Genomic DNA, 19,376 nt, shown 5'->3' with positions numbered 1-19,376 from the left:
AACATTTTTGTGGCAGAAATTTGTTTGTAGCGAGTGAGGGTTGGCTATCAAAAAAGAAAAAAAATGGAAGACAAATTGGCATGTCCTAGCTGACGGTCACAAGGGATGTTGCCTAATAATGAAAACAATGCAGAATGATTTGTAAAGATGAAATGGAAGAAAATAGAGGAAGAAGAATTAACTACTGATGCCTTCTACAGTACTGATGAAACCAGCCTCTTTCTCTAGGTAGTTCCTTCAAAAAACATTAGCTGCCAGGAATGAGAAGGAACCTTGTGGCTACAGACAACAGAAACTGCATGTAACATTAATTGTGTCCCCTAACACAAATGGGAGTCATAAACTACAACTCATAGTGATTGGGGAATCCCAACATCCATTTTGTTTTCAACACAGTGACAGAAATACACTACCAGGTCAAATTGTGCTCAGAAGAAAGAGTGGATAAACAGAGAAACATTCTCTTGGTGATCTCACAATACATTCGTATCAACTACGATTTAAAAAAAACTGAAGAAGGGGAAGCTTCCAGTGAAAGCTATTCCTATAATTGACAAAGCTCGCAGTCATCCATCATATGTGAATCTAAAGTCTGGTGGTGTACAAGCACTCACTCTCCCTCCCAGTGTGACAACCCTGATTTAGTCCAAGCACCAGGGAATTTTGGAATCAAATAAACACCCTTATTGACGTGCATTTCTTGTCACCACACTGAACAAATGTGAAAACGACTGTACCAAGGTTATGTTGAAGATATGGAAAGCAATCAACTTACCAAATGGTTTCCAAACAGCATAACATGGGATAAATGGAGAATGCTTCCATAATGAAGTGCTGGAGAAAAGAGTGGCTACCCATTGATGCAGAGTTATAACTAGTATGGAGTGACAGTAATGTGCCAGTCAATTCAGAATAATCAGCTGCTGACTCTGTGCATTGACATGTTCGACAAGCATCAGGAGGAGGAGAAATTGACGAAGATGATATTACTAAGTGTCTGAATGTGGAAAACTGCAAGATAAACCAAACTTTAACAGTTGAAGGAATAATCAAAAGTATACAGGGAAAGTAATGATGAAAGTAATGAAGAGGTAATAGGAGGAGAGTACTTCTGCTGCTGAAGCTATAGATGTCTTCCTGGAGTACATTATCTGACAACAAGATACAAGCAATGTATCTTGGAATTTAATAAAGTGTAGTCCCTGTGTATTTAAACTACATTTCAGACACTCAGTAATCCGGCATCAGTATGTGCAAGGAATGACTGGATTAGCAAGAGTCTAGTGTAGTTCAGCAATGAACAAATAGAAGTAATCTTTATTGGGCAACTTACTTGTTCAACTGCAAATTTAGTTACAGAGGGAAATGTATTGTTCAAAATTATAGGGGGATACAGAGGCTTGATTGCAGTAATTCAAATTGATGTAGGTTGCAGTAAAGACAAAGCGGTTTCTACAGGGTAGATTAGCATGGAGACCTGCATCAAACCAGTCTTTTGATGGAAGACAGAACAACAACAACAACATGTATGAAATAGTCCAGAAGTAAAAGTAATTCACATAGTTATTGGTGTGAGCAGATTGTGAGTATTCATAAGCTGATGGTAGTATAGTTTACTACTTCTTGCTGTTAATGTATAAATTCATTTGTTCCACATCACAGAAGACTCTCATTCATGATTATGTTTACAGAACACGATGAATGAACTAATGATGGTACCACTTCTGTTCCATACTAATTCATTATGACTGCTTGACTCCTTGTGAATATGTATAATCTGATTAGCTTTCTCTTTGCCACTTTAATATTTAAACTTAGGTTGAATTTCATACATTACAGCCTCAGAAAGAATTATCGACATGAGAAAACCAAAAAGAACTGTAACATTTGTCAGGAAGAAATGATTGTGTTCCATCTAACAAATGATCTCGCTTTGTCAGTTACTTTAAGGTAAATTGCAGTGTTTTCCTTTCTCTTGTGTGTGTGTGTGTGTGTGTGTGTGTGTGTGTGTGTGTGTGTGTGTGTGTGGACTTGGTTGTAACACCATTCTTCTTCCAGTATGGTCGCCTTTTTGTTTTGTCCTTGTTCTCATGGTCTGACTACTCTGTACCACAGTCACACACAGATTTATTCCTCTTGGCTTCCTTTCCAGGTAGGGTGATGCTGTAAGAGTGTGTCTCACTACAACCGTATACTGAATGACAAACACACCTTCAATGATAATCTTTTGAATGATTTCAATTATGTACATCAGTTGTGAAGTCAGTTCCAAACTGATTCAAGTACATCAGTCACCACATCAAACTCATCTTAAGATCTAAGATTTACAATCTTCATTTGTCTTTGAAGTTTACATTGTAGTATGTCCATCTTCTGTGAGGTGCTCATGACACCTTAAAGGGGCATCAACAAGGCATAAATGTCCTCATTCAGCAAGTGCCACTGCTGTCACCAAACGCCACACCGTGCCCCTGCTGTGTTGTGTCACTGCATACACATCTTCTGCACAAGTCACAGATCACGGTGCTCACAGTGCATTTTTCCCACCACACAAAATGTTTATAAGAGACATGACCATCTTTCACCAGTGTGAATATCCTCAGTGGAACATAGGTCATTTTCATGAATAACCCATGTTACATTACAAAATAAACTGTTTGCAGTACTTAAGTTATGCTTTTGCAGCGTACCATAAGTATGGCTATTGTTGTCAGATTTTAGATGTTGTAATGTTCTGGAGAGTGTTTTGTAATACTTTATCATATTGTGACTAGCAAATATAAGAAGTATTATGATAATACATATTTAAAGATTAAAATCTTCAGAAAATTAGAACAAGCAACCACTAACTTGCAGATGAATGATGGGTTTCAGGCAAACACACATAAAGATCAGATAACTGAACTAGCATTTCAGCTTTTGCTTCTCATGTAGCTATTCTCTTTTCTGATGTTGTAATTTGACTACCCCATTTGCAATTTATGTGTGGGTATGCATTTGTAAGCACATCTGGACAATGTATGTAAACTCACAGTAAAGAAAAGCTCTGAAGCTGAGATACAATATGTATCTGCTGCCCATGTTGAACATGTATTTGACATAAAAAAGTTGAAGAATTGTCTACATTGTTATTGGAAAAGTACTACTTGTGACACTGTTATTGAGATAGCTTTTACATCTGTATTGTAATGAAAATGCCAGTGGTACAGTAACCTCAGAATTTTGATAGTAAGTTATAAAAATGAAAGGAAATTTATACTTAAATGTGAAACACATTTTCTTTTCTGTTGCAGTTGAAATTTATTAGTGATACCCACTTTCAAGATGTAGTTGAAGAAAGGGCAATCACTAAACTTTGCGGATACCCTTTGTGTAATGGTATTTTGAAGAACATTCCAAATCAACAATATAAAATATGCACAACACAGAATAAAGTTTATGACTTAACGGAAAGAAAGGTAACTGTCCAAACCACAATAATGGTTTAATATGTGCAATTTAGGGTTGTGTCGAGAAGAGAGAACACAAAGAGAGGCTTTTTACTGCTTCCTTCATTTAACATGAATTTACTTATTCTAAGGTTGGCATGTGTTTCCCATAAGGGCAAACATAAGAGACTTTGAGCATGTAAATTAACAAATTTTATCATTAATGTTCATCGCAGTGTGGTATGTGATTTGATAATGTTTTGCACTTTAATCCAATGTGCCACTCACTTCACACATGCACATGTTGGGGAGACAGGAGTGAATATTCTTTCAATCAGAATACCAGGCACCATATTGTTGTCTTTGTAATTTTGCTAGGCCTTTGTGGATAAGAACCCAGTTTGTTGGATTGATAAAACTCGCAACTGACGAGTTAGTTTCCAACAACTTCAGGCTTCCACTCACTAAGAGGACCTTCGAGTACTTGAATATACCTACTTTACTGAAAGTAAAGCTGCATGTTTTTTTCAGACTGTTTCGCACAAGTTGAATCCCTACTCATGTTTTATTTACAAGAAATTTCTGTGCTTGCATTTCTTTTCCAGCATTAAAGTTATAACTCCTGTGTGTTGATTGGTGACTGCAAAGTTGAAGCAGCACTCCTCCAACAAGATTTAAATTGCTAGCCAGAAGAATGTTTGATATTACATTATTGATACTCTACTGAAGCTATTTTTCTCAATTTTCATTATAAGGTTTTAATTGAAGGGGTCAGTGAAAGAAAGTGCTATCTGTCAATTTATTAAGTGTTAGACTGATCACTTTATCTCTTTTGTTTTCAAATGCACCATATGCTGGTGGATAGTATTTACCTGTCTACTGTATAAATTATTTTGTGTAATTGTATTTTGTTCTTATCTTTGAATTTAACTCAGCATATTATATGCAGTATCTTAAAATGTGATCCTGAGGGCTATCACTTTTTTCTGCCAATCCCTTCAGTTACCTTGAAGAATCTTTATTTCATATCCTAAATGGAACAATGTCATTAGCATACATAATATACAGCATTTGTTTCATTTGATTTTCTATTAGATCATAAGGCAAGATTGCCCTGGAATTCATGCTTTGCAGATTAAGTTAGATGACAGTGAACTCATTTATGGCAGGAGTGGGGTTCAGTTCCCCTTTTAGCTTATACTCTTTCTCTAATACTTTCGTAATGGGTTTGTGCTCCATTCTTGGTGATTGTAAGGTGAACTATATGTTAAAAACTCTTCACCTTCATTCCCTGATTCAAATGAAATGACACTAAGTCATTCAGAAGGTTACACATGCCAACCATAGGTAAAGTCCATCTCACATGGAGTAAGATTCACTGTAATCTTACTTGCCGGCTCACACGACAGCTCCCATGTGGGCTCTGACATCTGCTGGCCTGAAGGGAGCTATGCATGTTTTCTGTGATAGCTCTGGTGCTAATTTCTTTTGAAGCCTAGTGAGGGTCCCTGAATTCTACCTCCGCTGGTCAGTCAGAATCCCTGTTTGGCATCTGGCATCACAGACTACAGGGGCAGGAACTCCCAGACAACACCAGTTAACCCTGAAGACCAGACAGAATGCCATGCGCCACTAGCCAATGGACGATCTTTCTCAAACAACTGTAAAGGAAAAATAGTTTCATTTGTCAGCTTCATGATGAACTGCTCATTATTTCATTAATGGTCATATTTATTGTGATATTTCAGGATTAAGTAAACTACTTCAAGAATTTCTGAAAGTTTGCAGTGCAAAATAGACATTCCTATCAATTTGCGTTTAACGCATGTTAGGTCACATGTTGCTGTGTATGAATTATGGATAGCATATTGAATTTTTCTTTAAACTTTGAAGGCTATTGCTGTCTGTCACCAATTTCAAGGAAACTGATCATATGTAAGGCACTTTGTCCTGAACTCGTGTGCCAGCGAAAAAGCCAGACTGAAATATTCATAAAATTCTTCATATCTCTCTAATGGTTTCAGATAATGAAACAAAATTTTGGGAAATCATAGTAAGCAAAGGGGAAAGTATTTAGTCATAAGATTAATATGCAAAACTTCCATGTCTAGCACAATATTCAAGCACCTATGAATTTTTTCAATGAAATAATGTAACATTTAAGCAGCCTTCAATAGCTGGTAAAATGAGAATTGCTTTGGGTTTGGAACAATATATGTGAAAAAATTAAAATTTATTTTTATATCGAGAATGAGAATTTTCATTTACTTTTGTCTTCCCGTCAGTTGCTTTTTTTTTTTGTGATTCTGTCACAATGTCAACTGCATTAGAATGTTAGTGAAATGTATATTTTATAAACTCTGCCGTATTTTGGTGAAAGAAACAGTATGACTACTCAAAATTCGTCACTGATAATGTTCCTTTAAAGAAAAATAAGTCTGGGGAAAATACATCATTTCATCTGTTGAAATTTCAGTAGAGTATTTTTAATAAGAATGATACAGATTGAAACTGCCCAACAGATTTAATTTCTGTATCTCAGTAATCTAAGAAAAATGAAAATAGTTAACAGCACATAGCAGTCATCTTTTTTTCCCTTTCCCTATACAGAATGAAGGATTATACTGTTTCATCACAAACATCTTTTAGTTTGTCGAAGATATTGGTAATCTGTTTACACCTTGATGTGTAGTTGACTGGATTTTGCAAATTTAAATGTTTTCATATTTCTCAGATCATTGAGATACAGAAATAAAATTTTTTGGCCAGTGTGAATCCACATCATTCATGATTAAAAACATACTGGGTTATAGGATACCATTAAAATTTCAACAAAAGTAGTGATTTATTTTTACCAGGCTTCTTATTTTTTTAAATTTTTCTTCAGGGAGATGTTATCAGTGAAGAGTTCTGAGTAATATGTAAGTTCCCTTATCTTCACATTCAGATCTGCTTCTTTCACCAAAAAACAGTAGAGTTCATAAATATTCATCTCTCTTACATTCTAATTCAGTTAAAATTTAGACAGAATCACAAAACGGCAACTGATGGAAAGAGAAGTCAATAAATACTTTATGAAAATGCGCATTGTTGGTATAAAAATATACTGAAATTTCTTCATGTACGTTGTTCCAAACTCATAGCAATTCTCTTTTCATCAGCTGTTGATTGTGTTTAAAGTTACGTTATTTCATTGGAAAAAAATCTATAGTTGTTTGAATATCGTGCTAACTATTGCAGTGTCCCATATTAACCATATCATTGAATACTCTTCTCTGTGCATACTATCATTTTCCAAAATCTTGTTTTGGTATCTGAAACTGTTTACAAGATATGAGGAATTTTGTGAATATTTTGTTCTGCCATTTTTGCTGGCACACAAGTTCAGGACGAAGTGCTTTACATATGATCATTTTTCTAGAAATTATGGTAGATAACAGTATCCTTCAGAGTTTAAAGAAAAATTCAAGATGTTAGCTACATTTCATATGCAGCAATATATGACTAAGATGCACTTAACGCAAATTGGTAGCGATGTCTATTTTTCACTGCAAACTTTCCAAAATTCTTGTAATAGTTTACTTAATTCTCAAAGATCACAATAAATATGACCATTAACAAAATGATAGACAGTTCATCATGAAACTGACAAACGAAGCTATAAGATCTGCAAGGATTCAATTTTTTTACTGAATAGTGTATTTACATTCATTTGAGAAAGATTGCAATTTGGCAGGCTTGCACACCTTGCCGTTCACACAGTCAAGCCAGCCAGCTAGCTTCCATATTGAATCATACATTTGGTGAGAGGCTCAGTATGCAAGGTAGCTGTCATCCCTATCTGCTAGCTGACAGTCGTGCACACCTCCTAGCAAACTTGGCAGTGAATGTTACTCCATGTGAGGTGGGCTTAACAGTTTTCTGGGAAACGCTTTCCTTTTTCTAAAGCTATGTAATCAGCAAAGACCATTTGTAGCAAGACATTTAACAAACCAGTGATTTGTCAGATGAGCTGTTCCTCTCACTTAAAAAACATTCCTATCCAAAGGCAGTGCATCTTTTAAGTAGCTGATTGAACTAATTCCCTAAGTACATTAAGTGGCCTGGCAAAAGAAAACAGTTATCAATTTAAAGTTTAATTTAAACACTACCATAGTTTTTGTTGTTGTGTTCTTCAGGCCAAATAGCACTTGTTGCAGCTCTCTATACAAGTCCGTCCTTTGCAGGCCTTTTTTTCTATGCATAACTACAGCACCATACATTCACTTGAACTTCCTTATGGTAGTCAAGCCTTAGCCTCCTTCTGTACTACCCCCCCCCCCCCCCCCCTCCTCTTCCGCTTCCCTCTTTTGCCAAAGTATATACTCCTTGGTACCTCAAGATACATCGTATCAACTAATACTTTTCTTTAGACTGGTGGTGCCATAAAGCTCTTTTCTCCTCAACATTTCAGTGCATTTTGATTAGGTACTTCATCTACCAGCTAATCCTCAAAATTTGTCTGTACTGTGTATCATCCACATTTCATATTCATATAAAGCTACACTCCAGACAAATGCTTAAATGCTTTCAGAGGAGACTTCCTTACATTTAAATTATAGTCATTGTGGAGATATTTCACTTTTTCAGATAAGTTTTTCTCGCTGTTGCTAGTTTACATTTTATATCCTCTATACTTCTGACATCATGCATTTTTTTGCCTTCAGTATCTAATTTTCTAATCAATTTCCTTCGGTATCAGGTTGTCTGATTTTTCTATATTCCATCACTCACATTTTACTTTTGTTGATGTTCATCTGATAATTTCTCTTTCAAGACACCTTCCATTCCTTTCCAATGATCCTCCAAGTACTTTGTTGTCTCTGATAGATATACAGTGTCAACAGCAAATCTCAATTTTTATTTCTTCTCCATGAACTTAAATTCTCTTTCTAAATTTCTCATTGGTTTCAGTTACTGTTTGTTCACGGTACTGATTGAATAACATGTGAGAAGGGCTACAACCCAGCTCACTCCCTTCTCAACCACTGCCCCTCTTTCATGTCATTCGACTCTTATAACTGCAGTCTGGTTTTGGTACAGGTTGTGGATATCTTTTGCTCCCTGTATTTTATTCCTGCTGTCTGCAGAAATTCAAAGAGTGTACTCCAGTCAATGCTGTCAAAAGCACCCTTTAAATCTACAAATTTTATAAATTCAGGTTCTCATGTTTTCAATTTATCTTCTAAGGTAAGTCAGTACTGCTTCACTTACTCGAACCCAAACAGTTACATATAATCTCTGACTGTCTTCTTGACTCTAGTCCACCACCAGCAATGGAGAGTAAATCTTTGACAATGCCGACCACTTGTACTGACAAATGCCAGAAAAATCATTCAACAAACATTGCCAAAGATCCCGAGCTAAACTCCAACAGACAATATGTCAACAAGTGACCATAAAAGCCTCAGCAATTTTGTGGCTATTAAACTGTTACCTCAATACTATTCATATTCATAATCACCTGCTTTCTTTGGTTTTGGAATTATTACATTTGTATTTTATTTTGAGGGTAACTTTCCAGCCTTATATATCCTGTGTACCAAGTATAATAGTTTTCTAATGTTTGGTTCTCACAAGGATCTAAATAATTCAGAAGGAATGTCATCTGCTCTAGGGGCCACATTTTGACTTAGGTCTTTCAATGCAGTGTCACAACTCCCATCTCACCTACATCTACTTCCTCTTCCACTTCCATAACATTGTCTTCAAGTTTATTTATTTTCAAGCCTTTCCATATATGCCATCCACCTTTTAGCCTTCCCTTCTTTGCTTAGTACTGGCTTGCCATCTGAGCTTTTAATATTCAAACAGCTGTCTCTCTTCTCTCTGAAGATTTCTTTAATCTCTCCATTTATGGGATATAAACTGTTTTGGGCACTGTCTTTCCTCCTCATGCATACGTCCCTGACCGCTAAATGGCAGACACCTATATCTGCGTATATCTACATATGTAGTTTGCAACCTACCTAACAATGTGTGGCAAAGGGCACTCTGTGTATTACTACACTTGCTCTTTCTTTGCTTCAGTCACATATGGGGTGCAGGATGAATGGGTGTTGGTAAGCCTCCATATAAGTTCAAATCTCTCAAATTTTACCTTCTTCAAAACATATATAGGAGGAAGCAATATATTGGTTGATTCATTTCATAATGCAAATCCTCAAAATTTTAACAGTAAATCACACTATTATGCACAACACCTCTCTCGTAGTGTCTGCCATTGGAGTTGGGTGAGCATCTCTATGACACTTTCTAACGTACTAGATCTTCTTTACTTCCTGCATCTATTCTACCTGTAAGGCACTCAGACTACAGGGAAGTACTCAAGAACCAGTCGAATGAGGGTTTTGTAAGCTACCTCCCCCATGGGTACACAACACACGAGGACTACTTCTAGTGACTCACACTCTGGCATCTGCTTTTCCTACAATTCATTGTATGGGATCATTCTGCTTAAATTCACTATGCACCAGATATAATGGCTGTGACTGTTTCCAGTGATAGTGTTTGATGTAAGAAAGCAATAATGAGCCTTCCTGCCTACTTATTTGCAGTATGCTACTTTTGCTAATCCCAGCACTAAGAGTCAATCCTCAGTAGATTTACCTGCATTTTGCTAAAAAAAATTTTAACTTGTGAATGTACAAGAGCTTACAGCCCAAACAGCCTCCTGGAACTTCAGACATTATCCACCAAAGTATTATATTATTAAATTAGTATACAGGATTACTCAGCATGAAAAAAGTCTCACTTGGTGACATATAGACTCTTTTCATAGCTATGTTAATTGCAGATATGTCAGTATCAATTTTGATTTTTCAAATGGAACTCTAATAATTTCTGCTGCTAGTACTGTAATTCCAAAAGAGACAAATTCAATGGCATGCCAGTCTTCAACATCCTATTAGTAATGTCAGAGTAATTAAAATGTTTAAAACATAGGATTTATCTGTTTTGAACATGAAATTGACTACTATTCTTATGTGGCAGTATGTGCTGTTAGATGGAACTGTCGCATCAGGCTGATGGGGTGCTCCAGCTTGACACAGCTAAGAGAGTCTATTTACAAAAGAAAGCTTTTATTTGAAACTGATGCTAACCACACTTGGCTAAATGTGGCTGGATTGGTACAATAACTGGATACATGCCATCTGCGGATGATTGACTAGCCAACTAAAATAAAAATTCTGCTTTTGTTTCTGCCAGAACCTTGAAAAGAAAGATGCACATTAAAAATTGAATGGGTTTGGAAAAAGGAAACTGTGGTATAAATATTATTAATTAAATGAGAGATCCCTTCTGTGTCATTGTACCTGCTGCAGCAGTGATTTTTTTAAATCCTCTTAGGTCATAAGAACATGTGCAAAGACTTCATCTTTGAGTTTATCCCAGAGAAAAAGTTCAATTAAATCAAATTATGTGAATGTGCTGGCCATTTGACAATGTCCTTTCATGTCCTACCCAACAACCTGGAAAGAGCTGGATGAGCACATTCCTAGCCGCAACCGGTAGTGCTAGAGCACATATATCTGTGTATTTAAAGGCATAACTTTTATAAGGAATTTTACATGGCTTTTACCCATATGGAAGTTTATTCAGTGAAATAAGGACCATCACATAGTCTCCAATAATCTTGCACAGAATGTTCACATTCCACTGCCTCTGATGTTCAGCATGCCTCAGTTTCTGCTATTTCTCAATCACCCAGTAATGCATATTTATTACATTCAGCTTTCTATGATTTGTAAAGTTAACTTCATTGAGAAAGAGAATTCTATGGAGAAAGATCTGTTGTCCAAATGTCGCATCAGAACTGAGCTACAGAATTCCATGTGTCTTCTGCTATCCCACTGGTTAATCTGCTGGTGAAGTGATATGATTTGGATGGAAGCTATTTGCATGCAAACTGTTAACAATGCTGAATTGACTTATTCCATAAGCACGAACAACTTCTCTGGAGCTGTGATGTCAATTATGGGCAACAGCTGCCAGAACATTTATTTTGCTCACACCTTCATTACCATCTTCACTCTTACTCTCCTTGTAGTATTCCAGTGTCCTTTCTATAACAATGTTTTGCACATTCTCTGAACTGTCATTGTTGGGCACAGTCTTTTGGAAAACGTTTGTGCATACAACTCAGCTGTTCTCTTCATGTTCCTTCTGCGTTCTTCATAAAGAAGTAGTATATCTTGTTTCGTTCAGTTTGTGAAAGAAACTTTTCTTTTTTTACCTACTCAGTACACAAGGCACATGAATGAAAGAGGCAAAATAAAAGCTACATTCCTTCTATGCCCCTTTAATACTGGTATTGCGGCAGTGCGACACTCTGTTTTTTTCTTATCCAACATGAGATATTTCCTTATTCGAGTATGAAATCATGAACTTCCACACAACACTATTGGTTTCATATTCAAAGCAGATAAATCATAACTTCTAAATATTGTCATTACTCCGAAACTGCCAACTGGGTTTTGAAGAGTGAAACATCATTGAATTTGTCTGTTTTAGAACTAAGACACTAGCATTAGAAATTAATATAATTCCATTTGAAAATGTGAAGTTGATACCAATATCTCTGTAATTAATATGCCTATTAAAAAAGTCTCATATCCATTTAGTGAGGACTTTCTCACAAGTCATTTGTGGGAAAAGAGTGTTATATCTTTCATGGTTCTGCAAATATTTGAAATCAACAGCTTAGTTAAATTACCCTAGAGAAAGTAATCCCTCTCTAACCCTCTCATGATGTAAACTCAAAGCTACTTCAATATTTTCAAATTTCTCTCCATTAACAGTGACATGCTGTGTTCTGTTTGCTAGGAACTCCCCACGCCAATTTCAGATGTTGTGTGATAATCTGTATGCTCTTCTGTTTGTTATGGGTCAACATGGAACTTTATTGAAAACTTTCAGAACCAAAGAACAAGGCATAAAAATTACTGGGAGCAAATGAACTGTTATCATAAGTATAATTACTGATATTTGTGGCTTTGACTGTCTAACATTTCATTGGTGTCAGTTTAAGAATTGCCGATGACTCATAAGGTAATGTTGTTGCTATTGGTGGACAGATGCTGTTGCGGCAGACAGAGCTTCATTTGGGAAATAAATGTATCCTTACTTTTTTATCGTAAAGTATGATTTACATGCTGCAAAGCGATTTGATGTAATGTCAGCTACTAAGTATCATTTATTTTTTATTCTTCTCTGTTGCCATTCGTAATGCATGTATCTTCTATGATTAATTTACTTTGGTATTTTCAACTTCAATCAGAAGCTGTGTGCTGTTGAGATGAGTGAAATGATCACCATCATTCCAGGAAAATTCAGAATGTTTAGTGTACCCCTGTGTGCAGTTTTTGTGTTGTCTGGGGGGTGTACTGTTGCCTGAAAATCCAATTGTGTGATATTTTCTTGATGTTACATGTTGTTTACGTAGAGTCATTCTTAGGTACTCGTTTCTTGACAGTGCACAGGTACATTTTGTGTTAGTCAACAAAAAACTGGCTGATACTTTCACTGTTCCAATAAAAAACATTTTGAAAAAATGGTGAAAAATTTTGTGAAACATTTTTCTAAAATGAAGAAACATTTGGCATGTTGTTGTTGTTGTTGTTGTTGTTGTTGTTGTGGTCTTCAGTCCTGAGACTGGTTTGATGCAGCTCTCCATGCTACTCTATCCTGTGCAAGCTTCTTCATCTCCCAGTACCTACTGCAACCTACATCCTTCTGAATCTGCTTAGTGTATTCGTCTCTTGGTCTCCCTCTATGATTTTTACCCTCCATGCTGCCCTCCAATACTAAATTGGTGATCCCTTGATGCCTCAGAACATGTCCTAACAACCGATCCCTTCTTCTGGTCAAGTTGTGCCACAAACTTCTCTTCTCCCCAATCCTATTCAATACTTCCTCATTAGTTATGTGATCTACCCATCTAATCTTCAGCATTCTTCTGTAGCACCACATTTCGAAAGCTTCTATTCTCTTCCTGTCAAAACTATTTATTGTCCATGTTTCGCTTCCATACATGGCTACACTCCATACAAATACTTTCAGTAATGACTTCCTGACACTTAAATCTATACTTGATGGTAACAAATTTTTCTTCTTCAGAAACACTTTCCTTGCCATTGCCAGTCTACATTTTATATTCTCTCTACTTCGACCATCATCAGTTACTTTGCTCCCCAAATAGCAAAACTCCTTTACTACTTGCAGTGTCCCATTTCATAATTTAATTCCCTCAGCATTACCCGACTTAATTCGACTACATTCCATTATCCTCGTTTTGCTTTTGTTGATGTTCATCTTATATCCTCCTTTCAAGACGCTATCCATTCCATTCAACTGCTCTTCCAAGTCCTTTGCTGTCTCTGACAGAATTACAATGTCATCGGCAAACCTCAAAGTTTTTATTTCTTCTTCATGGATTTTAATACCTACTCTGAATATTTCTTTGGCTTCCTTCACTGCTTGCTCAATATACAGATTGAATAACATCGGAGATAGGCTACAGCCCTGTCTCACTCCCTTCCCAACCACTGCTTCCCTTTCATGTCCCTCGACTCTTATAACTGCCATCTGGTTTCTGTACAAATTGTAAATAGCCTTTCGCTAAAGAGAGTATTCCAGTCAACATTGTCAAAAGCTTTCTCTAAGTCTACAAATGCTAGAAACGTAGGTTTGCCTTTTCTTAATCTTTCTTCTAAGATAAGTCGTAAGGTCAGTATTGCCTCACGTGTTCCAGTATTTCTACGGAATCCAAACTGATCTTCCCCGAGGTCAGCTTCTACTAGTTTTTCCATTCGTCTGTAAAGAATTCGTGTTAGTATTTTGCAGCTGTGGTTTATTAAACTGATTGTTCGGTAATGTTCACATCTGTCAACACCTGCTTTCTTTGGGATTGGAATTATTATATTCTTCTTGAAGTCTGAGGGTATTTCGCCTGTTTCATACATCTTGCTCACCAGATGGTAGAGTTTTGTCAGGACTGGCTTTCCCAAGGCTGTCAGTAGTTCCAATGGAATGTTGTCTACTCCGGGGGCCTTGTTTCGACTCAGGTCTTTCAGTGCTCTGTCAAACTCTTCACGCAGTATCTTATCTCCCATTTCATCTTCATCTACATCCTCTTCCATTTCCATAATATTATCCTCAAGTACATCGCCCTTGTATAAACCCTCTATATACTCCTTCCACCTTTCTGCCTTCCCTTCTTTGCTTAGAACTGGGTTGCCATCTGAGCTCTTGATATTCATACAAGTGGTTCTCTTCTCTCCAAAGGTCTCTTTAATTTTCCTGTAGGCAGTATCTATCTTACCCCTAGTGAGATAAGCCTCTACATCCTTACATTTGTCCTTTAGCCATCCCTGCTTAGCCATTTTGCACTTCCTGTCGATCTCATTTTTGAGACGTTTGTATTCCTTTTTGCCTGCTTCATTTACTGCATTTTTATATTTTCTCCTTTCATCAATTAAATTCAATATTTCTTCTGTTACCCTAGGGTTTCTACTAGCCCTCATCTTTTTACCTATTTTATCCTCTGCTGCCTTCACTATTTCATTCCTCAAAGTTACCCATTCTTCTTCTACTGTATTTCTTTCCCCCATTCCTGTCAGTTGTTCCCTTATGCTCTCCCTGAAACTCTGTACAACCTCTGGTTCTTTCAGTTTATCCAGGTCCCATCTCCTTAAATTCCCACCTTTTTGCATTTTCTTCAGTTTTAATCTACAGTTCATAACCAATAGATTGTAGTCAGAGTCCACATCTGCCCCTGGAAATGTCTTACAATTTAAAACCTGGTTCCTAAATCTCTGTCTTACCATTATATAATCTATCTGATACCTTTTAGTATCTCCAGGGTTCTTCCATGTATACAACCTTCTTTCATGATTCTTAAACCAAGTGTTAGCTATGATTAAGTTATGCTCTGCGCAAAATTCTACCAGACGGCTTCCTCTTTCATTTCTTAGCCCCAATCCATATTCACCCACTATGTTTCCTTCTCTCCCTTTTCGTACGCTTGAATTCCAGTCACTCATGACTATTAAATTTTCGTCTCCCTTCACTATTTGAATAATTTCTTTTATCTCCTCATACATTTAATCAATTTCTTCGTCATCTGCAGAGCTAGTTGGCATATAAACTTGTACTACTGTAGTAGGCATGGGCTTCGTATCTATCTTGGCCACAATAATGCGTTCACTATGCTGTTTGTAGTAGCTTACTCGTACTCCTATTTTTTTATTCATTATTAAACCTACTCCTGCATTACCCCTAATTGATTTTGTGTTTATAACCCTGTATTCACCTGACCAGAAGTCTTGTTCCTCCTGCCACCGAACTTCACTAATTCCCACTATATCTAACTTTAAGCTATCCATTTCCCTTTTTAAATTTTCTAACCTACCTGCCCGATTAAGTGATCTGACATTCCACACTCCGATCCGTAGAACACCAGTTTTCTTTCTCACATTTGGCATATGATGCTCAAAATCATGTAAAGCATATGACATGATGATTGAGAATTTAAAGTTCAACCTTTAACTTAGAATCTTAGAATTTTAAAGAATAATTGGGATATTTGTATGGTGGATTATGTAGACTGTGCAGTCTGTTGTTGTGTGGCCTTGACGTGTTTGTGTCATCTGTGCCCAGAGGTATCAAAAATTGTAATTTATAGGGAGTCATGGTTTTATTATAGTCAGCGTTTGTCTAAAAACTATGTAGAAGAAAAGTTTAATGCTATGGATCCTCAGGGGTTGTTGTGCATGTGTGTGAGCCCTCATCAGCTTTTTAATCTCCACAATACATAATTTTTTTATGCTGAGAAAAATGGTTGCAGTGTGTCAATTTGATCTCCAGAATAGTTTTTTTTGTATAGCTTTTTAAAATAATGCTTATGAATCATTCAAATGGATAAACTGGAATACCAGTTTAGGGCAGTTTATTGCCAATGTAAATGTATCCAAAGTAGGCGCAGGTGTATAATTAGTTTGCTGCTTCATTCTCAGTAACTGAGAAATAGGCTTATGAAATCAAATATGGCTGTACTCTTGAAGATGATCCCCATGGATGATGTCTCAGAACTGCAAACATGATTGTCCATTTTCTTCCTTTTTTCAACATGAGAATTCATACATGTAGGAGTGGTATAACAGAAATGAAAGATGTTAATAACAATAATAAACCATTGACAGTGGAACTGCTAGTGGCCAGTTGGTAATTTGGTGTGATGTGACAGTGAGTAATTTCCACAAAGTGAGAAAGTGCACCATGTAGTATTGTATAGTTGTCAATAAATCATGAAAAGGTTTCTTGCAAAATAGATACCACATTTGCTGGCCATAAGTAAATGCAAAACCCATTTCTGAACAATACTTGTTCTGTTTTAAAGAGAAGCACTCAATGTTATGAGTCAGTTTGTTAATGTGTATGAAACATAGATTCTCCAACTCCTGCTAAGATCAGTGTTTTTGTTAATAAATGTGTCACTTACTGTGTCGTATTAGAATTATCACATTGTACTGAAATATCCAGCAAAGCTCATGACATCACAGCCGATAATCTGTTATAGTGCAGAAACTACAAAAGAATAATTGCCATCTTCAATTAAACATTTGTGATAGTAATTGACAGCATATGAGAATAATAATCAGCTATACAATGGGATTTTGATTATGAAAATTTGCTATGATTCTGTAATTTTACAGAACTTCTGCAGTAATCATTGTTACAAGGCAGCAAAATATCTAAAGGATCAGCTTCTGACAAGTCCACTTTGGCTGCGTGACAAAGAAGAAATTCCACAGTTCAAGCTGTTGTCAATGAGTAAATCAAGGTAAGATGAGACTAGTTGTTTTTTATGTTCTAAATTTGTTTATGTACATGAACAATTTTAGGTATTTAACTCTTAAGCTTTCTTAAAAAATATTCATCATTTTTTACACCTTTATTTTATAGTGGAGTGGTTGGAGATGAGGTACACTTTCAACAAGAAAGTCTTGTGGATGAAATAACACAATTGAAAGATGACAACTCCAAAAATTTAAGTGCTATATTAACAGAATCTGAAATAAATGCGGGATTACAAAACACTACAAATGAACATGTATGTGTAATGAAGACAGAATTTAATGAAATTCTCTCTGAAAGTAGTAAAAATCTCAATTTACCTTCAGAAAGCAATGGAAATGTATCTAAGGCAAGTGTAAATGCGAATGAGTATGCTAGAGATAATGAAATTAAAGAGGAGGATATATTGGAACAGGCTGAAAGAGTAACACTGACAAAAAATGAGTGTAGTGGTGTTGAAATTCAAAGTGGTTTGGATTATCATAGCCTCGGTGCTGAAATGGAAAGTTTGAAGGAGAAAAAAACAACTTCAGAAGATAATAAAGACGCTGTAAAGAAGAAAAACACAAATATTCGGAAAAAAGAGAAAAAGGAAAGTTTAGATAAACATTCAGCAACCAAAGTACATATTAATAAACAAGAAGAAGCTCCTTTAACAACACTGCTGGTTGAGAAGTGTGTACGAGAATGGTTTACACTTGACTCAATGTACTTTCTTTTTGGTGAGGAGAGAATGAAGGAAATGGTTGCAGACAAGGATATAACTCATTACTTCAAACCTACTGAGAGTGATTCTTGGGATCCAGGTATGCGAGAGCGTTACATTGCTATATGCAAGAAACTCAATTTATTGGAACTGGAAGATATTAATTATGATAATAAAATTACCAAGGAGAATAAGGAGCTGAGACCACTACCAGAGTATTCCAGTATTAAGGAAGAGGGACTGAAAATGCAGTTGAAGGTTAGGGCATTTTTTGCTGGAAAAACTGCCTACGAGGACTCTTCAGTTGAAGATAGTTCACAAGAAAATGAATCCAGTGGAAATTCTATCCCACTGGTTGATCTGCATTCAAAGAATGCTCTTCGCAGGAGAATAGTGTTGGACCGCTTCAATAGAATGTAAGTATTAGTATCTAGGTAATAAATAAATGACATAGATCATGTATTATAAGTTTGTGTTTACAGCAGTTCAAAGCAGTAAGCAGTCAATGCCGTATAATTATTACTACCTTAATAAGGGTGACTACTCAGTATCTTGGTGAAGTAAACTTTTAAGTTAATGGTGGTATAATTTTTATTCAGTTATGTAAAATAATACTTTACAAAATTTGTGTTGCTTTCCTTTTATCTCCCACTCCACTGTTTCTTATTAGACTTTTATTCTGTTTTCCACATAGACAAAATCAATGGCAGTGACATTTTCCAAAACCTTTGACAAATGTGCACTGTGCTCTTTGTTTTATTTTTCTTGGTATTGGTAATGAATATTCATTTGTAAAATGAAAATTTTTGCAATCTGAATTAATTTTTAAAAAATAGAAAAGAAATAAATATTTCATTTTAGCTGCAAATGCAATCAGATGGGAATAAAAAATAGTAATTTGCTGGACTGTGTGCTCCATATTACCCATAGTAAATTAAGAAGTGGATGAGACAAAATTTATTGCTTTGATTTGGTAATTGATACTACACTTGTATCTCTACATTTGTGAAAGCATGGTCAATATCGATGGATATATTTGTAAAAGATTAAAAGAATTTTTCACACATAGTAATTATAAGTCCACTTTGTTTTTAATGTTGTGCATATAATGTTGGCAAAAGACTTTGATTGTGGCAAATGTCGTGGAATCAATAAATACTTCGCTTTTCTAGGAGATCTAGTCTGATCTTCAGGTAGCACACAAGGAGGGAATAACAGGGTTCTCTGTCCCATTGACAATGAGATTGTTAAGAGATGGAGCATAAGCTTGAGTTGATCAAGGTTTGGGAAGAAATCTGACCATATTTTTTCAAAGTAACCACCCCAGCATTTGCCTCAAGCCATGT

At 36.0% G+C, this 19,376-nt stretch overlaps 1 protein-coding gene across 2 annotated transcripts in view; it reads left to right on the top strand.

Annotated features, from left to right (window-relative positions):
- Positions 1 to 19,376, top strand: part of LOC126259622 (putative RNA polymerase II subunit B1 CTD phosphatase RPAP2) — a 39,446-nt gene that overhangs the window by 3,646 nt on the left and 16,424 nt on the right. For both annotated transcript variants that reach the window (XM_049956541.1, XM_049956540.1), the window contains exons 3-5: positions 3,294 to 3,458; positions 17,183 to 17,310; positions 17,433 to 18,446. In XM_049956541.1, coding sequence (XP_049812498.1) covers positions 3,294 to 3,458; positions 17,183 to 17,310; positions 17,433 to 18,446 — 1,307 coding nt within the window. The remainder of the gene's footprint in view (positions 1 to 3,293; positions 3,459 to 17,182; positions 17,311 to 17,432; positions 18,447 to 19,376) is intronic.

This window comes from Schistocerca nitens, chromosome 5 (assembly GCF_023898315.1).
Source record: "Schistocerca nitens isolate TAMUIC-IGC-003100 chromosome 5, iqSchNite1.1, whole genome shotgun sequence".
In the NCBI taxonomy this organism is placed as follows: Eukaryota; Metazoa; Arthropoda; class Insecta; order Orthoptera; family Acrididae; genus Schistocerca; species Schistocerca nitens.
This window is presented reverse-complemented; position numbering and strand designations above follow the sequence as displayed.